This window comes from Oreochromis aureus, linkage group 22 (assembly GCF_013358895.1).
Source record: "Oreochromis aureus strain Israel breed Guangdong linkage group 22, ZZ_aureus, whole genome shotgun sequence".
Classification (NCBI taxonomy): domain Eukaryota; kingdom Metazoa; phylum Chordata; class Actinopteri; order Cichliformes; family Cichlidae; genus Oreochromis; species Oreochromis aureus.
The window spans coordinates 37,287,321-37,312,722 of record NC_052962.1 but is presented as its reverse complement, the minus strand read 5'-3'; the positions used below and the strand labels follow the sequence as shown (position 1 = coordinate 37,312,722).

The 25,402-nt window shown below is 37.2% G+C and overlaps 1 protein-coding gene across 1 annotated transcript; it reads left to right on the top strand.

The window, feature by feature from the left end:
* Nucleotides 1-9,055: 9,055 nt before the first annotated feature.
* Nucleotides 9,056-25,159, top strand: LOC120435585. Its single transcript, XM_039605351.1, has 11 exons — nucleotides 9,056-9,708; nucleotides 9,828-9,967; nucleotides 12,270-12,414; nucleotides 12,510-12,553; nucleotides 12,695-12,724; nucleotides 13,042-13,086; nucleotides 14,684-14,728; nucleotides 14,846-14,866; nucleotides 14,966-15,110; nucleotides 15,520-15,628; nucleotides 25,057-25,159. Exons 1-11 carry the CDS (start codon nucleotides 9,477-9,479, stop codon nucleotides 25,157-25,159), a joined length of 1,059 nt encoding a protein of 352 aa, XP_039461285.1. The 5' UTR covers nucleotides 9,056-9,476.
* The last annotated feature ends 243 nt before the right edge of the window (nucleotides 25,160-25,402 follow it).

Below are 25,402 nucleotides of genomic sequence, written 5' to 3'. Positions count from 1 at the left end.
TCCTGTGTACATGTGATCTTATTTAGCCATATTCTCTTAATATCTTAGAGCTACTTCCCAAAATTTACCACCTTCAGGAACACTGTAAGGAATGATGGAGTCATTTTTTAAAAAAAATATTATTATTATTATTATATTATTCTTGGCCTCTTGTTGGCTTTATTAGACAGTGAAGTGAAGAGAGACAGGAAAACGGGAGGAAAAGAAAGATAGGGAAAGATATGCAGGAAAGGAAAGAAGCTGAGACTCAAACCCGAGCTGCCTCCTCTCAGCCATAGGACCTATATTGCCCACTCATCTGAGTGAGCTAAACTGATTCCAGTGAAGTCATTTTTGACCAGGACATGTCCTTCAATGCACATATTAAACAAATATGTAAGACTGCTTTCTTCCATTTGTGCAACATCTCTAAAATTAGAAATATCCTGTCTCAGAGTGAGACTGCGTTTTATCTAGCATGCATCGATGGTGTCTTATGTGGACTTGGTGCAGCTAAATATCCCAGAATGCATTTCGTCCCAAAAGTCAAACCTTTAAATATTACTCTTTCTGGGTCACAAAATAAACTTTTAAGTTATTTTCAGGTGAGAATGTAGCTCTGTAAGCTTCAAATATCTGCTCAGTTTATCACATATTTGCAAAAGTGCTCCGACATTTTCGGAGATGTCTGTTACTCACCAGCGAACTCCCAGGACATCGTTTTCAACCCCCCCTGCTACTCAGGTTAAACATGATATACAAGACTCTTAGATAACTTCTAAATATTAATGTTTGGTTTATTTTTTGGCTGCTCCAAAAATTATCAGATTATATTTTAAATATTTGTTCCATTCTCTTCCAAACCCCAGCTGTCTATTGTAATTTTTGAGTGTTTACTAAAATAAAACTAAAAGGGTTATAACATCTCACCTGTTTGTTTTTGTTCAGGCATGGATGTGTACTATGTTTATTAATAGAGAGATTAAGCTTGTGTTTCAGTCATGTAGTGATTGTGCTTAACTGTATGAGGGTTATTAAACATTATAAAATGGATGATATGTAGGATGTGTAGCAAATTTTGCCAAAATGCTTAAGATATGTTTTTAATTATCTTTTTTTCTTAAAAAATCGACTACGTCATGTGTAATTTTTTTCATGTCGTGTAATTTCCATTGCAAATATTAATCACAGTTAAATTAAGAGGGGACGGCAGTAAAAACTCCAGAGCTGTGATGTCATCAAGTACACTGCCGTTCCAACTGTAGAATGATCGTATTGCGTTCTCGGCAAGTCTGGAATAAGTCCGGACTTAGTGAGAATGCGAGGACAGACTCGCATTCTCACTCGCAGACCCACCACATTTTTTAAAGCCATTTCCTCACACTTGTCTATTGTTCATTTAGTTTTGTCTAAAATGAGGAAGGAGGAATAAGGAAGTATACAGTTTTAATCTAGGAAAGCACCTACCAGGATCTCACCTCACACAATGTGCTTGGTGATTGCTATTTACCAGTTCAGATGAATTAACTGTGACCAAAATGGCAAGGGGGGCAAGATGGTGGTGCAGTGGTTAGCATTGTACTCGGCCCTGAAAATCTTAGAAATATGGTATCTAACCAGACTCTTGCTCTGGATGCCATTACCTTGGCCTCCAGCAATGCTGTGAGGAACCTTGGAGTCATTTTTGACCAGGACATGTCCTTCAACGCACATATTAAACAAATATGTAAGACCGCTTTCTTCCATTTGCGCAACATCTCTAAAATTAGAAATATCCTGTCTCAGAGTGACGCTGAAAAACTAGTTCATGCATTTATTACTTCCAGGCTGGACTACTGTAATTCATTATTATCAGGATGTCCTAAAACTCCTGAAAAGCCTTCAGTTAATCCAAAATGCTGCAGCAAGAGTCCTGACAGGGACTAGAACGAGAGAGCAGATTTCTCCTGTTTTGGCTTCCCTTCATTGGCTTCCTGTTAAATCCAGAATTGAATTCAAAATCCTGCTACTCACATACAAGGTCTTAAATAATCAGGCCCCATCTTATCTTAATGACCTTGTAGTACCATATCACCCTATTAGAGCACTTCGCTCTCACACTGCAGGCTTACTTGTTGTTCCTAGAGTATTTAAAAGTAGAATGGGAGGCAGAGCCTTCAGTTTTCAGGCCCCTCTTCTGTGGAACCAGCTTCCAGTTTGGATTCGGGAGACAGACACTATCTCTACCCATACGGTAAAAAAATACATTTTTCCCGGCCAAAATATATTTAAAATATATGGTAAATATATTTTGTATTTGTGATGCTCCAAAAAATATATTTTTGAAATTGAAAATATATTTCTTTCTAACCAAAATACATTTCAAAATATATTTGCTTTCAAGAAAATACATTTCCAACTTTACAGTAGAATGTATATCAAAGTATCCCTTATTTAAAATGTATTTAGTGCAATAATAATAACAATAATAAAAGTAACAACATCTGCATCTAATCACATCTACAAAAACAGTTGGATTCAAACAAAACAGAGTCAAAGGTCTAGCAAGAATTAGGTTATTTATTCATTTGCTTACAGTATTTCACACAATATTAGCATTCACTTGACTTTGAAATTATTTATCAGTGATACAGTACACAAAACACAACAACTGCTATGTACACTTTAGTTTTTGACATTATATACAATATAGTACTTAAAGAAACAGTCCACTTTTTTTGGAAATAAGCTCATTCTCGATCTCCCCCCGAAATAAAAATTGAGTTTGACCATTAAGTCTTTGGTCATTTTATCAATGCAATGCTCACGGTCCCTTCGGATTCAATGATGTATGCTAAGCTATGTTAAAAGTGTTATCACCATACAAATCAACTGTATGGATTCCAAAATGGTCTGACTCAACGTATTAACTCTGAGGGAGTGTTCCTTTAATGATGCAATATATAGCACTTAATGACTTTTTACCATACCATACCACCTTTTTACCATTTAATGTTTAATTATGTATGTTTTTTTTAATGAACTGGTTCAAAATCACTTCAGAAAAATACCACATGGCACTGAAAAAAATCATGTTTTCTCATGTTTAACCTTATTTAAGGAATTCACACTGATTAATGCTTCTAAAAATGTAATTAACTTTTAGTTTTTCAGTGTGAATGATCAGACATTTGCATTTGATCTCTGCAGCAAGAATACCTGTCAGATGCCCCAGACGTTTTGATACTGGTTCAAAATAACTTGGATTTGAGGCACAGAGACTATGCTTTGCTCGTTCATAGAATCTTCCAATGGCATAACACGTCTCTCCACTTTCATTTTGACATAATACAAATCGTTTAATGTTAAAGAAATTTTGATCATCATCATTCAACATAACAGTGAATGAATTACGTTTGAGTACACGACTGTAATCTTCTGAGTGAAACACCTCGCCATTTGTAATGATTCGTTGAAAGTACTGTACTCTGCTCCTTTGTACCCCAAAACGACTCAGTGCCATATAGTCATCCCTCCTAATTAATCGCACTTTAGGAAGATTAAGTGCAGTGATACCATGTGTGCGAGTTACATGTTTTAACAGTTTAGGTCTTGTTAGAGATTCAAATATCTCCTTGCATTCATTTGAGGCATCTTTCAGTAAAGTCTGGCCATAAAATGGTAAGGCCTTCTGTAGCCAGAACATTTTACAATCTGTAGCGCAACCCCTTGAGTGCTTTTGATCATGTCTAGTAGTTTAGCATTGTAAGACTCAAACACAAAGGCGGAATGAGCCCACAAAGGCCCCCAGTTAACTACACTTCTTGGTAAATGGAGGCAAAGATGGACATTATAAGACAGATTAGCTTCCCATAGAATACCTCCATGTCTTTCACAAAATCTGTTAGAAGTGCCTCAGACTCAGTAATCTGCTCTCTGGTTATATTTTACCAACAGAAGGGATACTCCCTTGACTAGTTTAGACCAGTGATTCAGTAGTGGTTCTGGCAATACACCTTTTAGTACAGGTAAGCTATAATAAAAGAGCCACATATACCACTCATGGGCTTTCCAAAATTTCCTCAATGTGACAGACCTTGGCACACGAGGTACATTACATGGCGGTTTAATCTTTAAAAGCATTTCATCTAACAGTTTTGTAGACCTACCTATATACCAGTGCTTTTCATGGTTTTCACTGTTTAACCACAGCCCTGTTACACTTCTTGCAACACCCAGAAGTACTGAATGCATGTAGTCTGGGACAGACCCTTCGATAATATCAAAACTGGGAAGTCTACACAACATACTTGGCCCTTTAACACCCATAACAGCTTTACCAGACTTCTGTAGCGCAGCTTCTACAAATTCATTAGTTTGTTCCTGATTGCGGAGTTGAATGTCCTTCTGAAAAATATATACACAGTGAATCCTCTGCCTTTTTCAACTACCTTTCCTTCATGAAGGCAGTAGGAGCATCCATATTCACCATTAAACTGTTTAAAATTCTGGATCAGAGGTCTGGCAACTGAGTCACTCATTAGAATTAGAGGGATTACTTTTGTATTGACAGAAACGCCTTTGTCATTTTCCCATGTGAAACCACTGTCCTGTAGGTCCACACACTCATCAATGAAAGGTTTTAAGAAACTTCTCATGTGAGGCTTCTCATCCCCGAACCATAGTCCACAAAGGAGTACATTATCCTGTCTTGTTTTTAATGGCAATTCATTAATGGTGCATAAAAGGGGCCAAATACTACAAGGGGACTTTTTAAAAACTGGGACACCATCACAGCTAAATGTTAAGCTGAGGGTTTGAAGGGCCGTTTCTGAACCACTTAAAGCTTTCTGATACAAAAAACCATCACAAATGTCACTGAGAGAAGTAGATGTTTCTGTTTGCCTTCTCATTAATTCATCTGTAATTCCTGGCATTCAAGAGATTTTTGATTTGATCTTCCAAGGAGAGGTATATGAAAAAGTTATTGGTAAACCTACTTGCTTTGTCATAGGTGATGTTGCATTGAACACAATGAACTTGGTCCAGCTCAGCTGACATTATATTACTACACTGCTCACACACATAACAGATTTTCATGATGTCTTTTGTATCATCAAAAGCTTTGTAAAATGAATATTTTGTCCTGCACGCTGAATCACTGCCACCAACAAGATTAAGGATTTTCATGATATCTTCAAGACAGTCATTGGTCAAACTGTGTTTGAGCTTAAGTGCCAGAAGTAGTAGTTGATTTTGCTCTTTAGTTTGACCTGAATCCACTGGGACCTCTATCTGAACAGGACCTGCAGTGCACTCTTCATCATTAGTCATCGGCAGAGTTCTGTCTTCTGGAAGGGTGTCTGGGATTTCCTTGAAAAGAGAAGAGAGAGAGTGAGAATTATGGGTCCTGTAAACATCACATTACAAATCTTCAGTGTAAGAGCATCAGCCTAGTGGACTCATAGACGCATTTATGTCTATATTGGTGAGATATAGACATTATATCTCACCGATATATATATACTGTATTTATGCATCTCTTTTTTTAACATTACAGCAGACATTTGAAATTGGTCTTATTCACTAATTGTGCACTATTTGACATGTCCATTCAGTCTTGCCAAAATTTAAGTGGGCTTTGGCTGTCCAAGATTAACTCTCAAAATGAATGCTTAGTGCTTTCTTTCATGATAAATTCTGTAAGAATATATGATTGCAGTAGAAATTACTGTAAAAATAATAATTAGAACAATGATTACTTGTTTTATTTTTTTCTATCAATGCACTAATTCATGAATATTCTTTAAAAAATAATGTCTAGAAATTTAATGATCTTTTTGATTTCATTTCTTGACTTGAAAATTCAACTAACTATGGTGTACTTATTTCAACAAATCTATAGTCCAATATTCATGATAAATCCAATTTAGATTTATGCATTAAAAGTGTTTTTATTACAAACAACCCAAAATGTTTGTATTCCAATACTAACCTTAAAAAGAGACCAATAAGATCATTTATTAATAGTAATATTAATCAGTCATTTATTATTTGGTATAACTGAAGTAATTAAATGCTAAGGGATATGATAAAATGGATGATAAGATAAAAAGGAAAAAGGAATAAAACTTTATTTTGGTAATCATCACCCTCAAGTTGTTCTAAACCTGTTTCTTTGTTCTGTTGAACACAAAAGAAGATATTTTCAAGAATGCTGGTAACCAGTTTCTTGTCCCTACTGACTTCCATAGTATTGTTATTTCATACTATGTCCATACTATGTCAAGATGGACCAGCAACTGTTTGATTATCAACATTATTTTATGTTAAAAGGAATTTTTTTTATTATTATTATAACCTTTATTTAACCAGGAAAAATAATCCCATTGAGATTAAGAACCTCTTTTTCAAGGGAGTCCTGGCCAAGAGGCGACAACACGTTAAAAATTACAAAGTTACATACATATTGTAAAATAACAATTTCATTTTAAACAACAATTTTCTCTGACTCTCTCAATCTAGACTTAAAAGCATTTAATGAAATAAGATCTGCTATCTTCCAATCTTTTTGCATCTTGTTCCATGTGGATGGGGCAGCATAAATAAAAGCCCTCTTTCCCAGTTCGGTTCTGGCAAATGGAACATTAAGCAACAAAAGATCGCTTGAACGCAAGCTATAGGAAACAGTGCTTTTCCGTGTGAGCAGATCACAAATGTAAGTGGGCATTAGACCAAGCAGGGCTTTATAAATAAAGATGCACCAATGAGCAAATCTCCTGGAGGACAACGAAGGCCACCCCACACGAACATACAGATCACAACTATGGGTCAAAGCCCTACAGTTTGTAATAAACCGTAAAGAAGCATGATATACTGAATCGATCTTTTGAAGACACTGGGCAGAAGCATTCATATACAGCAGATCACCATAATCTAAAACAGATAAAAATGTAGCATTCACAAGACGCTTTTTTGTCTCAAAGGAAAAACAAAATTTGTTTCGAAAGAAAAAACCCAATTTTAATTTGAGTTTTTTCACAAGATTGTCTATGTGAGGTTTAAAGGTCAAAGAATCATCAATTAGAAAGCCAAGATATTTATACGTATGGACCACTTCTATGAGGTCACCCTCAAGAGTGGACACCACAGGGACAATTTGAGAAGAGTTCTTCATGTTTGAAAACAACATTAGCTTGGTCTTATCAGCATTAAGAACCAATTTCAGCTCCAAAAGTGTGTGCTGAACCACGTCAAAAGCTTTCTGCAAGGATTGTATTGCTTTTTCGAGGTTTGAGCCAAAGGAATAAATAACTGTGTCATCAGCATAAAAATGCATACTGGCATTGGACACATTTTGTCCCAAGTCATTTATATACATGATGAACATCAGAGGTCCTAAATTGAACCCTGTGGCACCCCGGTGTGAATATTCAGAAATTCTGAGCACAGATTTTCACATTTAGTGCATTGAGTCCTGTCACTCAAATAATTAGTAAACCAGGAAACAACATGTCTAGACAGCCCTGACGAGAGCAGCCTCTGCTTTAAAATGGCGTGATCCACAGTGTCAAAGGCTTTTGATAGATCGATAAAAAGAGAAGCACAGTGCTGCTTTTTATCAAGAGCAACAAGTATGTCATTTATCACTTTTGTGGCAGCCGTGACAGCACTATGCTGCTTTCTAAACCCAGATTGTAGTTTTGAAAGAATTTCGTTAGAGTACAAGAACTCTTTTAATTGCTCACTAACAAGAGATTCAAGGACTTTTGCCAAAACACACAAATTTGATATTGGCCTGTAGTTAGTCAAAATGGCCGGGTCGCCTCCTTTTAATATTGGCGTAACAAAAGCAGACTTCCAGACAAGTGGGATTTCATTATTTTGAATTGAAAGATTAAAAAGGATCGTAAGAGGTTGTGCAATATAATCAGCTGCTATTTTCAGAAAATAAGGCTCTATTAAGTCAGGGCCTGGGGGTTTCCTTTGATCTAAGGCTTTAAGAGCTTTATGCACTTCCTGGACAGAAAAAGGAGAAAACTCAAAAACCTCACCAGAATATATTTGGGGTTCTATAAAGAGATTCAGAAAGGTTTAGAACAACTTATATATATATGAATTTACAAAAATGCAAATTGAACCACCAATTATATCATAAGGCATACCTTTTCACATTCCTTGATAACATTCTGAAGTTCTTCTTCTGCAACCTTAATTCTGAAAAAGAAAATATACAAGAAAGAAAATCTAAATTGCTTATTGCTATATTTGAACTCTAAGTGAACTGCTATTAAAACAATAAAGATGTGATCACTTATAAAGATGTTTATTGATCAGTAATAAGCAGATTAGACATAGCCTCGCTGTTTAAAACTCCAGATCATTCATTTGGGAGCCAGAGTACATTTATCGTACCTTATGCTATGGTAATTTATAAAGATTGTCATTTTTTCCTTAATATTTTCATTGTGGTTATTAAGGACATTTTATAAAAATTACTTAGAATTATGTTGTTTTAAGCAACTGCATGTCCTATTTTTACAAGAACATAAGCTGAAAACACTAACTGTAAATCCTTCAATGCTATTCTGGAGTATTAAACCCCAAATGTCTATTACACATTGGCTTTGTTTATTCTTGATAAAAAACAAACAAACGTCTTAAGCATGCAGTGGACGATTATTTGCCACTTTGAACGATTACATAATTGTGTCATCCTTAGTGATTGCCACTAGATTAATTGATTGTGCGGCCCTATGGCATTCGTTAATGTTAAAGAGTGAGGGATATTACATTACCAACACACCTTTCTTTTTGTGCCCATCTCCGTTTGGTTCTTGAAGGAATTTCCTCTTCAGGATCAGTTAGATAACGTTTATACGAAATCCTTTCAGGAGGCTCGCTCATTTTGACTCACATGTGACCTATTGATGAAATTAAAATTACATTGAAGAAAACATCGAGGATTGTAAAACAGAAACTGCAACATATAAAATAAATGTAGCATGTTACTGTGAAATATATGCTTACCGAGCAGTTTTCCAGGGAGTTCGCAAAATTGCAGCGTTTGCTTCCGAGAGGGTCTGCACGCGCAATGCACACCTTAAGAAAAACTTTAAAAACTTAAACGTAAAGTCCTAAAAACGTCAGTCTTTGTACGTCACAGGATTAATCGAAAAAAGGTAAACACTTAAAACAATATAGTATGTTTTTTTTTCTATGAAATCTATGCTCACCAGAGATTATTCAAAAAATGCAGCGTATTCGTTCTAGATCTGTAGGTTAATGCGCGGAGCAGGGTATGCGCATGCGCGTTGCCATTGTGCTTTTTATAAATTAAGATAAAATAAAAAGTAATACGTAAAAAGTAAATATTTAAATATTCCCAAACAACAACACAACAACGCGCAAAAAAATCTGTTTGTTAGTTGTTGCTGTTTCTTTTTTTTTCCCTTTTTTTTTTTTTTTTTTTTAAAATATAACCGACCTCTGAGGCGCAATTTCCGACAGTGAGTGGAATGGCCGCGATACAGACGGGAAGACACAAGCGGATAATGTTCGCGTTAATTAAGTGGTCGGAAGATGGAAAGTTCTCAATTCTGCCAACTGAACACATTCGGGATTTTGATGAGGAGGAATACTTGGACGGTTTGGAGGAAAAGGATGTTTATTTGGTGGAGTGGCGACAAGGCGCCAAGGAGCCAAAAGGCGGGTGGCCGGTCTATGAAGCCTCCATCATCAAGCTAGCAGGTGCCTTTTCTCCAATATAATATTACTTAATTGTCGCTTATTTGTTAATCAAAATATGTAACTTAATCAATTTTATTATGATGTACTTTAGCCTTTTTTTTATTATTCTGCCTCCTCAGAAAGGGAAAAAACCTTGCAAACAAAACTTAAGGAAATTGAGGAACAACTACCCAAGCCAGAGGTGCTTAAGAGAAAAAGTAAACCTTCTATGAAACTCCTTGAGGCCACAGAGGTAGACGAACCAGCAGCTAAGAAAAAGGTGAGTGTTTTGCCACAGGTACACACACACATATATACTAATATATATATATACTAATATATATATATATATATATATATATATATGTATACCTGTTTTGTATATATATACAGTTAAGCCCATGATTATTCATACCCCTGCCAAATTTTGACTTAAAGTTACTTTTGTTCAACAAGCAAGTTCTTTTTTGAGCAGAAATGACACAGGTGTCTCCCCAAAGATAATGAGACGAAGTACAAGAGGCATCATTGTGGAAAAAAATATTTCTCAGGTTTTATTTATATTTTAGCAAAAAGTATCATGTCCAGAATTATTCATACCCTTCTCAATAATCAATAGAAAAAAGCCTTTATTGGCTATTACAGCAATCAAACGCTTCCTATAACTGCAGACCAGCTTTTTACATGTCTCCACAGGCATTTTTGCCCATTCATCTTTAGCAATGAGCTCCAAATCCTTCAGGTTGGAGGATCTTCTTGCCATCACCCTGATCTTTAGCTCCCATCACAGATTCTCAATTGGATTCAAGTCAGGACTCTGGCTAGGCCACTGCAAAACGTTAATGTTGTTGTCTGCTAACCATTTCTTCACCACGTTTGCTGTATGTTTTGGGTCATTGTCGTGGTAAAATGTCCACTGGTTCCCAAGGCCAAGTTTTTCTGCAGACTGCCTGATGTTGTTGTGGAGAATCTTCATGTATTGCTCTTTTTTCATGGTGCTGTTTACTGTGATTAGGTTCCTGGTCCGTTGGCTAAAAACACCCCCCAAAGCATTAGGTTCGCACCACCATGTTTGACAGTGGGGATGGTGTTCTTTGGGTTGAAGGCTTCTCCATTTTTTATGCCAAATGAAGGCAACATCATTGTGACCAAATAATTCAATTTGTGTTTCATCTTACCATAACACTGAAGACCAGAAACCTTCTTCTTTGTCCAGATGAGCATTTGCAAAGGCCAAATGAGCTTTTGCATGCCTTAGAAGTGCCTGGAGAAGTGGCGTTTTCCTTGGTCTGCATCCGTGCAACCCAACAGTGTCCGTTGGACTGTCTGGCTTGAGACATTGCCACCAGCAGAGCCCAGATTCACCAGAATGGCCTTGGTGGTGATCCTTGGATTCTTTTTCACCTCTCTCACTATTCTCCTGGCCAGCACAGGTTTCACTTTTGGCTTCCGACAACGTCCTCTGAGATTTTCCACAGTGCGGAACATCTTGTATTTTTTAATAATACTTTGCACTGTAGCCACTGGAACTTGAAAACATTTGGATATGGCCTTGTAGCCCATTCCTCACTTGTGAGCAGCCACAATGCACAGCTGCAGGTCCTCACTGAGTTCCTTTGTCTTAGCCATGAATGTCCACACACCACCTGCAGAGAGCTGCTGTTTTTCACCTGTTGAGTTGATTAAAACAGCTATTTCCAATTAATCAGGGTAATTAGGATGCTTTAGAACAGCTTTGACTATTTGGAATGGTATGGAACTTTGGATTTTCCCAGAGACTGTGACAGTTTGTGAAGGGTATGAATAATTCTGGACATGATACTTTTTGCTCAAATGTAAATAAAAGCTGAGAAATATTTTTTTCCACAATGAAGCGTGTTGTACATCATCTTATTATCTTTTGTGAGACGCCTGTGTCATTTCCAGTCAAAAAATAACTTGCTAGTTGAATAAAAGTAACTTTAAGTCAAAATTTGCCAGGGGTATGAATAATTATGGGCTTAACTGTATATATATATATATATATATATATGCATGTGTAAACCCCCCCTCCCCCAACAGCCCTTTTGAATGTCTTTGTAATTCTCAGGTCTCAAGGTTGGCAAGTATGGTTAGAACAGACTTTTTCCCGCAGCACGTTGTGTAATAAACAACATAACATCCAACTTATGTAACATTTCATGCATCTGTTAAAACACTCGACTCCAGGTACACGATACCCAGCTGGAAACACGTCACGCAAGTCGAGTTGCCCGAGATTCACATAATTTACATAAAATGTTAAATTTTTGTGATTTATGTCGTTATCAGGACGATAGATGTCTTATATCGGGATATGTGATTTTGGACACATCGCACAGCCCTAGTTGAAGGTGTCTAAATAAATTGTGAATTGACTGTATACATACACACACACATACATTTGTGCTTATTGTTTATCTTTTTGAGAATAAGAATTTATTAGTTAAACAATTTGTTATTCAAAATTTTTCCAACATTTTGCCACAACTGCTCTGAGATCATTCCTTCATACAGAATCACTAAGGTGGCTTTTAAAGAGAGAGTTTTTGTTTCATTTTTAGGCATACCCAACAGACCAACAAAACGATCTAAGGTTATGGAATGAAAAGAAAATTGAACATCTACAGCGTGTCATTAATCAGTTGAGAGAAGAGAACTCGAATCTAAAAAGAGAGAACGAGAGGCTGAAAAATGAAATACTTGAAAGTAAGTACTGTACTATTGCATGTGTTATGTGTGTTTTACACTTGTTATATACAAAGACTATCAAAACCTATTCACATTTAATTTGACTTTCACAGAAATCCCACCTCTCCTTCAGGCTACAGAACATTTACTTACCAAGGTTAGAAACAAAGCACAGTTATGCTTCATTAATAATCACTAATTACAATGTTCCAAATTTCCTTGCCTTTTTAATCATTTTAAGGCCTTCTGGAGGTTCTTTTGGTTGTTTAGCATTAATGTTTGTGCTTATTTATTTCAGCCCATGCCAATGAATGCAGATCTTCCTGACGTAAGTGAAATCTAATCAATTTGTTTGTCACTATCATTAATTTTGTTGCTTTGTTGTTTTTGTGCAGTTTACAATCATATAAACCTAACAAGCATCAGTCAGCATTGTGCGTAACCTAAACAGATTCTTGCTTTATTCACATAATATGTAGTTATATGTACTTGTACATTGTACCTAGGGTTGCAGCCACGTGGCACCGCCCCATTGTTGTGATAGCTCTGATTGTACTTGTACAGTGCATCGGAACAGGGAACAGTCTGCCACATTAATGTATTTTTAAGCGAGTTGTTTCTAATACATCAGTTTTTCTCTTACAGATGTCAACGTCTCAACCTGATGCTACCCTCCCTCATTCTCCTAAAGTAAGTATTAGTTGTTGTGGTTTTTTACGCAGTGTCTGTGTCACGTGATATTATGTCACATGTTAAGCATAACTATTGAAATAATAACTGTTTTATAACAGATTTCCCAAACACTAGCTATGTTTGTCGTCATTCACACCAGTACTACTAGTTATACATTGCTTAATAAGATTGTGTTTTTCAGCACGATATGTTGTTTTTCACAGTAAAAAAGGGAAAAATTTGTAGATGGAAAAATCTCCATAAAAGCTCTTTGTGCATTTTGTTTTCTATTTGTTAGAAAATTTACTATTTATTCAAGTTTTTAAGGTATCTAATATTTTCATACCTAATATCCATGATCTAAATATTTTAAGAAATAGTAGTTTGTTTGTCAATTGAAAGTGTGTAGATCTTGCATTATTATGGTGTTATTTTATGATTATACACTCAAAGGCATTAAATGGTCTTAAAATGACAATGACATTACTTGTCGCAATTGTTTATGGGGCAATATACCGACCAACAAAAATAGTTATTGTTGTCACAAAACAGAAGGTTTTATGATTGATAAATACAAAAATGAATACATTTCATTTCTCTGACATTCATCTGATATTCAGTTACAATTCACACCACAGCTACCTGTACATGCAAAGTACTATACTGGAAATTTGAGACTGAAGAAGTCACTTGGATGAGTGACGAAACGTTTCTCCCACAAAACGCAACGTAAAGATGAACAGATTCAACTTTTGGAGATATACTGTAAATTATTTTGCACAAATACCTGTACTATTAATAACACATTTACTATATTACTTTTTAGCCTGTGGATTTAAATGCAGATATCCTTAATGTACATTGTTATATCATGTTATTTTTATTGTTATTTATTTTATTTTACATTCAAATATCTCAAGCTTCTTAGTTAAATAAGCTTGATTGCTAGTACATAACGAATAGTTCACCTGTAGTCGGAAGGTTGCCGGTCTCGGTTGTTGTGTACCTTGCACTTCACCTACTACTGGTGGTGGTCAGAGGGCCGGTGGCGCCAGTGTCCGGCAGCCTCACCTCTGTCAGTGCGTCCCATGGCGGCTGTGGCTACAATATAGCTTGCCATCACCAGTGTGTGAATGGGTTGATGACTAAATGTGTGAGCGCTTTGGGACATTTTTGCAGGATGTATATGGTGAATTTATATGCATAGATACAGTCGTAGTGCTTGACACATGCACAGAGCAGTAGATTGACTAGGAGGAAATAATTTCAATCAGGATGTTGATTGCTGGTGTCAGTATATATATTTTAGAGAAATGTTTTGTTTTTCACCCAAAATGAACTCTATTGCTTCAGAAGAGATTTTTACCCTACTGGATTCTTATATATTGTTTTGCTTTTTGCTTGTTTGTTTGTTGTTTTTTCTCCAGAACATGTATGCTGTTCCTATTTACTTGAATTGTATAGATATATTTACGTCATCAAAATATGTCACATGACTTAGAAGAAGGTTTAGATAGTTGTGCAACATTGTCACATTCTGATATTTATTCAGTGATTTTATGGCGGTCAATGCTATGTGTCTTTTTTTTTAATCTTTAAATATTATCCTTTATAGGTGCCCAACTCTTCATGCAAAGCTTCTACATCTGGTGATGCTAAAGTAAGTATTTTGCTTCTGCTTTGTGCCACCGAGAAATGTCAATCTTTCTCATTAAAGTGTAAAGACTCAATCATCTAAGTTATTGACTTCGTATGTATGTATTTTTTTTATTTAAAGGGTACCAGTGATGCTGAATATGTAAGTAATTTTTGCTGAGAATTTAGGTAGGTGCATACTCAAATGTGTTTTTAAAAACAATTTATATTGAAACACTCTTTTATGTGATTGCAACCACAGGTGGAGATAGCACATGCTACAGGAGTAAAAATTCTTAAACATCAGTGGGCTGCTGCTCTTCAGGCCAAAACACCCACTTCAATGGTGCGTGTTCTTCTGATGGCTGCCTTCCCACTGGAGGTTTTGATCCAGAGCAATTTAAAAGGTAAACAGCTTTGAAATTTAGTTCCAATGGTTAGCTAACAGTATTTTAAAAAGCCTACTTCTCTGTCACTAGTTTCTTTACCAAAAAGCATAATGTTGTACTTCAAATGTACAATAAAAATTGCACAAAGAGGTGATGATGCATTGAAGTAGTGTGACTCAGACGAAGAAGGTCAACAGATTGAATGCTGGAGAGTAAGGATAGATGACCAAAAGGGGTTAGTATTACTGTAATGTGAACTGGATAGAATTTCCATCGGGGGGAAAAAAAAGGTAAAATTATGTGTAAAATATATCTGTATCTCTATAAACGGAAATATCTGTTTCCTAAATGAAGCTAGCTAATTTAAATCATGTTTTTATTTTAACTGTGATAAAAGTACTACAACTGTGACTTTTGTTTGTTACAGTGGCAGTCAGGAAGAGGTTCCCCAATGTATCCAGAGGGGCTTTGGGGATTGCAGTCAATTCAAAGCTAGGGGAACTCAGACTGTTGGAGAAGAAAAAGTTACATATTAAGTATGTATTATGTTCACATACACCCCACACACACACATATATATATATATATATATATATATATATATATATATATATGTATATATATATATGTAGACATATATAGATATATGTGTGTGTGTGTGTGTGTATCCTCTGCTTGTTATTGATCAGTAAATATCTTTGAGTAATCACATCTTTATTGTGTTAATAGCAGTTCACATCTAATTCACAGTATTGTTATTTATAAGTGTTTGTTGCAGTTGCATTTTGTATAGCATAATGTATATGTGTGTATATATATATATATATGTCTGTGTATATATATATATAGATATAGATATGTATTTTTTTTTATTATTTTACAATTTTTAATAATGTTATGAGAACAAAGTTGTATAATGTATGTTCCTAGCTTGATTTATATGCTATGTTTGTTTTAGATATAAAATAAAGATTTTCAGTTGTTACATGTGAATGTGTTTTCTTCGACTGAAATATATGAGGGGTAAAATATATTTTTGAAAGATTTTTAATTAATTTTCAATTGTATTTTAAAATATATTTTGAAATATATTTCATACGGTAAAAAAAATATATTTTACAATATATTTTGAAATATATTACAAAATATACAAAAAATGGCCAAAAAATATATGTGCTAAAATATATTTCAAAATATAAAAATATATTTTAAAATATATTTTAACACATATATTTTTTGGCCATTTTTTGTATATTTTGAAATATCTTTCAAAATATATTTTAAAATATATTTTTTTACCGTATGGGTACTTTCAAGATTAGGCTTAAAACTTTCCTTTTTGCTAAAGCATATAGTTAGGGCTGGACCAGGTGACCCTGAATCCTCCCTTAGTTATGCTGCAATAGACGTAGGCTGCCGGGGATTCCCATGATGCATTGAGTTTTTCCTTTCCAGTCACCTTCTTCACTCACTATGTGTTAATAGACCTCTCTGCATTGAATCATATCTGTTATTAATAGGGATGGGTACCGGTGTCCGGTGCCATGATGGCACCGGTTCTGACATAAACGGTAGTAACCAGACCGAAAAGCAGCGCACATTTCGGTGCTTTATTTCGATGCTTTTGTTTTTTCCTGAGCCAGTTCTAGCCAATCATTTTACGTTTCCGAGGATAGTAGGCGGGCCCAGGTACGTACGTTCTTTTAGAGCAGAGCTACAGATTAAAAATGCCCAAGGCGAAGCGGTCAAAAGTCTGGCTGTACTTCACAGCAAAAGATGCAAACTCAGCAGCCTGCAACAAGTGCTTTAAGCCCCACGCCCCAGGTACCGCGAGCAAAAAGGAGGAGATCACGTTTAATCGGTTATAACACGGGGTGAGAAATATAAGTCCAGACGTGTGGTATCCACAGAAACCTCTGAATCTCAACTAAAATGTCATATAAACCATTTCTACAAACACCAAACTCAACGAAAACAAGCCATGATTAAACGAGCAGTTATGTAAATGCGCACAAGTCTGCTAAACAAGCAAGGCGAACCAGAAATTCTCCAGACTTCATATAACCGGCTAAAGAAAAGCTGGTTATCTTCCAGAGCTATCACCAATTCCAAACACCAAGTTTCACCACACTCTGACCAAAATTCACTGAGTGAGCCGCAAAAGAAGACCGCAAAAACACACAGCGGCGCAAATGCGCTAAGACAGAAATTGGCTTACTGTCCAGATTTCCTCCGTTATTTTCGCCGGTAGCCATGTGATTATCAGCAGTTGCCCCACCTACCTAGCCGCATCAGAGTCGTTTTGTCAACAACCTCCATTTTAGACCCACCTATAGACACGTGACTGGACAGACGTCACATGCAGTAAATCTGGGCCCACGTGGGTTTTGGCATTACAACGTCTGATTGGTTGACGTAATGTGAACGTGGCATCGTTACTGTGACTCTATTGGCTCAAACAATTAAAAAGAGGTGTCAATCATGCAAATTGACCAAAAAGAAACCAAAGTTACAGCCCCTCAGAGTTTAAAGGGCCAGAGGCCAATTAAGCACTCCATGGCAGAAAAGGCCCATTACCATGTAAATGTGTGGTTAATTCTTCAAAAACGCATTTTAAAAAAAGCATTTTTAGGCATGTTAATAAAATTAATTAATGACTGCTCTTAAATACCTAAAAAAATCAACTGGCATGGTGTCCAATTGTGTGCAAGAATTGGACATTTTTGTACAACATCTGGATATTCATGTATTGACAGGGCTGTAATTTTTCACTGTTTCACTTTAGAAACATAAATCTTTGCACAGATGATGTTTACATGTTACGGTTCTTATCATTTTGCAGAAAAAAAGAGACTGCTAAAAATCAAAACATGAGAGGCTTTTGGATGAAGTTTGTGTTCTCCATTCTTTAAGCACCGGTTCGAGCACCGTTTAAGCACCGGCACCGTTTCAAAAGTACCGATTTGGCACCGGTATCGGATAAAACCTAAACGATACCCATCCCTAGTTATTAACCTCTGTCTCTCTTCCACAGCACATCTTTATCCTGTTTTCCTTCTCTCACACCAACCAATCACAGCAGATGGCCCCGCCCCTCCCTGAGCCTGGTTCTGCCAGAGGTTTCTTCCTGTTAAAAGGGAGTTTTTCCTTTCCACTGTCGCTTGCTCATAGGGGGTCATATGATTGTTGGGGTTTTCTCTGTACCTATGAAGCGCCTTGAGGCGACTTTTGTTGTGATTTGGCGCTATATAAATAAAATTGAATTGAATTGAATTGAATTATTGTCGCCTCACAGCAAGAAGGTTCTGAGTTTGACTCCAGTATCTTTCTGTGACATCACTCCAGAGCTGTGATGTCATCAAGTACACTGCCGTTCCAACTTTAGAATGATCGTGTTGCGTTCTCAGCAAGTCCGGACTTACAAAGTCTTACAAAGTCCAGACTTGCAAAGTCTGGACTTAGTGAGAATCCGAGGACAGACTCGTGTACTTGAGAACTGAAAAAAATGGCCACAATCAGAAGAAAGTGCATTGCTAGGACTGATCGGAGGCAAATTTCATTTCAAAAGACTACCTGACAGAAGCCTTGATAAAAGAGTTTGCATACCGCCGAAGCACTTCAACCGTAGGGTACCATCTAAATGCAAACCATGTGGCAGCAAGCCCAGAAACTGTGGGAGCTGTTAGCACTAGCAGTTCGAGTACTAACAAAAGGTGTTGGCAGCCCAAACTTGATGAAATCGCTGGCTTCAAGACCAAAATTAGTAATCTATGTGATCTGCAGGCCTGAGTGATGTTTTCACAACCCACCACCCAACCACCACCACCACATTTTTTAAAGTCATTTCCTCACACTTGTCTATTGTTCATTTAGTTTTGTTGTAAATGAGGAAGGAGGAATAAGGAAGTATACAGTTTTAATCTAGGAAAACACCTACCAGGATCTCACCTCACACAATGTGCTTGGTGATTGCTATTTACCAGTTCAGATGAATTAACTGTGACCAAAATGGCAAGGGGGGCAAGATGGTGGTGCAGTGGTTAGTATTGTCGCCTCACAGCAATAATGTTCTGAGTTTGATTCCAGGATCTTTCTGTGTGGAGTTTGCATGTTCTCCCTGTGTTTGTGTGGGTTCTCTCCAGGTACTCCAGCTTTCTCCCACAATTTAAAGACTTGCAGTAAGTGGATTTAGGTTAATTGGCAACTTTAAAGTGCCTACAGGTGTAAATATGAGCATGAATGGTTGTCTGTCTCTCTGTGTTAGCCTTGTGACAGACTGGTGATTTGTCCAGGGTGTACCCTGCCTCTCACCTTATGATTGCTGGGATAGGTTACAGCCCCTCCGTGACCCTGATAAGGTTAAGCGGAAGACAATTAATCTATGGATGGAAACTGGCAAGGCTGCATTCTTAAAGTTCTCTTGCACTTTTAGCATCAAGCTGTTTTATATTATATTCTGAATCATTCTTAGTGGATAATTATTTATTTGAAGCCACACCACCATGGCCTGGTAAAGATTGCCTGGGTGTTTGGTACACAGGACTGAGAACAGGAAGGCTGTGCAGAGGGTAATTAACACCACCAAAAAATCATTGGCTGCCCTCTGCCACCCCTGGAGGTCATTGTCAGCCCCTGCTGTCTCAGGAAAACCAGGACCAAGCTCACAGACAGTTCGAAGTTAGCTAACTTTAGCCATGATGCTTCAAAAAGCTGAGTCTGAAGCCAGTGAGCAATATCTTAGTGACTACGGCAATCTTTTACACATCTGTTCCACAGAAACCTTTCAGGATCAGGTCAACACACCTCAATTTTTATTACAGATATTAGATTGTGTTTTTGGCAAACCCCATCATCAGGATTCTAAAGTGCAGCTTGCAGTCTAATGCCGACCATTAAAAACATTTCAGGAGCACATCAAGGAAAGCAGGAAGCAGGCATAGTCCATTAATCCATTCATCATAACTTTAACAAACTTTGGTGCCATCAAGTGTCACCTTTTAACCAATGATTAAAAACTATAAACCAGGACACAAAACAATAATCCCCAATATATACCCTCTGAGTCAAGACAATATAAACACTGACAGTCAGTTTTCCCAGGGTAATGATGCCATTTACACTCAAAGGGAGAGTTTGTCTGTGCAGAAGTCATGTGGATTTACTGTTTCATTACATTTCCTCATATTTTACTGCTTTGGAAAACACCTAATGGATCAAACTTGCATTATTCACATACTATCAAAATACTTCAGCTGAACTTAAGGCTTCATTGTAGCTGTGATGAAACTGGAAAGACTGCCAGTCAATTCTCACCTCCAACTTGGTTGTTTTACTGTAGTTTCACTTTGGGGTTCAAGGTGGATTTCAGGACTTTCACAGAGGTACCCACCACTCAGCTGTCCAATTTTTGGGCAGGAAAATCACATCCAGCTACATGAACATTCATCAGCTCTCAAGCACCTCGAGATACTTCAGTGCGCTGATGGGGAGGATGGTGACCACCATGTTTACACACCAATACAGGAACTAGAGTGAAAAAGAATTTACACATGAAAACAGAAGCAGCCTTGTGTGACTGGAAAGGTTAATCAAACATTTGTGAAGTCTGTAAATTTCAGTGACATACAATTAACTCCAGGCCTGCTGAAACTGTGTGTGTGTTTCTACTGTTGTTATTTGTTTATTCTGAAAAAAGTAACTACTTTAAACCAGAGGCAGAGGCAGACATTTGATACACACGGGGCTTAGCCCTAAAGGGTAGTATGCATGTGGGTTTTGGGGGGGGGGGGGGTTAGAAATGACTGAAAGATTAATAGGCTCTGTTTTGAGTTTTGTTCAAAAAAGAATGACTTCATATAGGGAAAAATATATATCACATATGCAGGACACCTTAAACTACTTTTTTAATTAAGCAGCAAGGCAGAACAAAGTCGGGCTGTATCAAGACACGAGGACTAAACCCCAATTCAACCAGACCCAGAACTGATCCGGAATTAAAACAGGACTACAACAGTAACCAAGACAGAACCAGAATCAGAACTAGATGATCGTAGCACTAAAAATCATCATAGACCTGCACTACACTTATTTTTAATTCTACCAAAGTAAACTATTTAGATTGAGAAAAGTTTATATAATTATTTAGCCTTGTTGTGCAAAAAAAGCCTGCATAACTTAATAAATATAGAATTTAAAAAATAACAACCCTAAAAAGAAACACTAGGTACGAGATACATGAGTACCTATGATACGGTGATACTTTTGGTAAACAACCATTTGACTAACATGTCTGTCTCACCTGCTCTTGTTCCATCTCTGTTCTGTCCTCATTCTCCTCTCTCTCCCTCTTTGTGCTGACAATCAAGCCAAACACCAACATCATCGAATATACAGTTGAAACCAGATATTTACATACTCTTCAGAAAAAAACACAAACACTTTTTTTAATTGTAACATTAAATTAGACTAAATGTTTATTTTTTAGATTGATAAATATAAAAAACATATTTGTTAACTTTAAGAGTAAAGAGAGAAACTATCTGTGTCTCTTAATTGTAAATGGCACCAAATTGTATTCAAAATTGAGCCACACTTATGGAGCTCCACAATTCTTTTCCTGGTGTTTTGGTTGACAGGCATATAAGGCAAAACACAGGCTCTGTGTTTTGCCTTATATGCATCCACAGGTGTGCCACCAATTTACTCACATGGACTCTACTAACCAATCAGAAGCTTCTTCAGCTCAGAATGGAATGTCTGGGGTTTTCTTATTAATTAACAATAAACTTAGTGTATCTGTACTCCTAAATTTGATGAAAGTGATAACAAATAGACAGCTCTCTTTCTCTTTATTCTGACATTTAACTAATTCAAAAGATATTTCAATATTTATTTATCCAAAACAAAACAAGTTTACTCTAAATTGATGTTGTACAGTAAAAAAATGTTCTTGTGTTTTCCATAAAGTGTATGTAAATATCTGGTTTAAACCGTGAATATACTGCTGTGTATTGAAATTCATCTTGTTTTGCATAGAAATATACTGAACAACATACAAAGCATAATATATAAAATAACATCTACCAGAGTTTTTTCTTTGAAAGAAGCTCCTTATGTCCATTCTTGTATATCAGTGCATTACTGAAACCGATTTATTTAGCCGTGCAGGGAAACAACTGAAAATATGAAATAAACATACATGTAAGCTAAGACTCTCTAAAGAAACAGCATTGTTGTTGTTCGGCTTTTCATTTCGCCATTTGTTGATTCACTTGAAGAACAAGTAACGTAACATGGGTCAAGTGATCAGTTTGATATCAATCTTTTGTGATAAACCATCATATTTACATCATTTGTACAGTACGAATGATTTGCTTTGGTACCTGGTCAAACTTCAGTTCTCCTCTGTCTGCCTCGCTGCGCTTCTCCAACATCGCACTCGCAGGCAGCAGCTCCCACCGCCCCCTAGTGTCTGAGCTCGGATCATACCAATATTAGGGGGGATTTACGCACAGTCGTAAATTCCCACAGTGTGCACTATGTGCTTCGAATATTGTGTGTAGTTTTTGTTTTATACAGTTGTCAGCCAGGCATCTAACTATGAAAAAATTACACTCCAAAAGACCCCGGGCTTCTGAAAAAACAACCCAGGCTTAAGCCCAGTAAGCCACCCCCCCGCTCCGCCACTGCTTTAAACATGTATTGTTTGTATTATATTACCATTATACGTCTCTACAACATTTATAACTTAAAAGAGCTATAGTTTCTGGGACAGTTTTAATCTCAGTATTTACCTTTTTACTAACTGTAACATTGTTGGGTTTGAGCAACAAGAGGTGGGCCACATTAGTGAAGGGAGCAGTACCCAGTAGAAGAGTGGGAAAGTTGCTGCATGTTTGCCGGCACACAGATTGATCAATGTCAACCTGTCAGGGACATATTTCATATTTTGCCAGAAGGATGGGGTTATTTCCCTTCTGCAAATCTGCAAAACTTTGAAACAACTTGAAGGAGAGGCAAAGAGCTCCTCTGGTGCTAGTTTCACAGCCACATTCTTTCTTCTGAATTCAAGGTTCAGACGGTAAACTTTATGTCCCTCGTCTTGATGCATGCTCAGTCAATCAGCTATTCAAGGTGACTGTAGTTAAACCTTCATTTAAAAAGCCATCTCTAGACCCAGCTGTCTTAGCTTATTATAGGCCAATCTCCAACCTTCCTTTTGTATCAAAAATCCTTGAAAGAGTAGTTGTCAAACAGCTAACAGATCATCTGCAGAGGAATGGCTTATTTGAAGAGTTTCAGTCAGGTTTCAGAGCTCATCACAGCACAGAAACAGCTTTAGTGAAGGTTACAAATGATCTTCTTATGGCCTCTGACAGTGGACTCATCTCTGTGCTTGTCCTGCTAGACCTCAGTGCAGCGTTCGATACTATCGACCATAATATCCTATTAGAGCGATTAGAGCACGCTGTAGGTATTACAGGTACTGCACTGCAGTGGTTTGTATCATATCTATCTAATAGACTCCAATTTGTACATGTAAATGGAGAGTCCTCTTCACACACTAAGGTCAATTATGGAGTTCCACAGGGTTCGGTGCTAGGACCAATTCTATTTACATTATACATGCTTCCCTTAGGCAGCATCATTAGAAGACACAGCATAAATCTTCACTGCTATGCAGATGACACGCAGCTCTATCTGTCCATGAAGCCAGATAACACACACCAATTAGTTAAACTGCAGGAATGTCTTAAAGACATAAAGACCTGGATGGCCGCTAACTTTCTGCTTTTTAATTCAGATCAAACTGAGGTTATTGTACTCGGCCCTGAAAATCTTAGAAATATGGTATCTGTTGGGTCTGTGTTTCCACAAGCCCTGCTAGTTTAGAGACTTATTCATCATGAAGAAAACAAGACAGTCTGCGATCGATCGATTTACTTGCAAGGGAGGTCTCGTCGGTGTCTACCACAAAATGACCCCAAATCCGGCCTCCGCGTGCTGCCTTTTATTGGGAAAACAGTTCACACAATACACATCACAGCAAAAGCACCTCCCACCATAACCACCCCCTATGTGTGTGTATGTGGAAACATCTGTATGCATGTGCATGAATGTGTGTGTGTGTGTGTCATGTGAGAATGTGTGTGTGTGTGTGTGTGTGTGTTTGAGTGAGTGTCTCTCTGTATGCATGACTTCCTGCTCACCAAAAGGATCATAAAAGCAGGAAGCTACATCACAAGAAACAGATCTTCCAGATAAAATGTATCTGCAATAAAACCTCCCCCAGCACAGAGTGGCTGGAGAGGTGGTCAGGATCAAAGGAATGACTTGATCCTATAGATTGAACTAAGACCTTACAAATTTAAGAAGCACAATGACAACATTCAACAATTAGACTTAACAGTATCTAAGCAGATTCTTACTCTGGATGGCATTACTTTGGCCTCCAGTAACACTGTGAGGAACCTTGGAGTCATTTTTGACCAGGACATGTCCTTCAACGCACATATTAAACAAATATGTAAGACTGCTTTCTTCCATTTGTGCAACATCTCAAAAATTAGAAATATCCTGTCTCAGAGTGACGCTGAAAAACTAGTTCATGCCTTCATTACTTCCAGGCTGGACTACTGTAATTCATTATTATCAGGATGTCCTAAAAACTCCCTGAAAAGTCTTCAGCTGATCCAAAATGCTGCAGCAAGAGTCCTGACAGGGACTAGAAAGAGAGAGCAGATTTCTCCTGTATTGGCTTCCCTTCATTGGCTTCCTGTTAAATCCAGAATTGAATTCAAAATCCTGCTCCTCACATACAAGGTCTTAAATAATCAGGCTCCATCTTATCTTAATGACCTTGTAGTACCATATCACCCCATGCCCATGCCAACATGCTCAGGATTTTCTATGAGTCTGTTGTGGTCAGTGCTGTCCTCTAAGCTGTTGCATGCTGGGGCAGTAGGTTGAGGGTTGCCGATGTCAACACACTCAGTAAACTGATCCGCAATGCCAGTAGTTTTGTGGGTATGGAGCTGGACTCTCTTAAGGTGATGTCTGAGAGGTGAATGTTGTCCAAGATAAAGACAATGTTGGATAATACCTCCCACCCACTCCATGACATACTGGCTAGCCACAGGAGCATGTTCAGGGAGAGACTGAGATTACCAAAAATCACCACTGAAAGACACAGGAAATCATTCCTGCCTGTTTTCCATCTCCCTGTACAACTCATCCATCTAACATACTGTAAACACCGTATTAGTTACACACTTTTTGCATACGCTTGTTTCTACTCAGTAATGTTACTG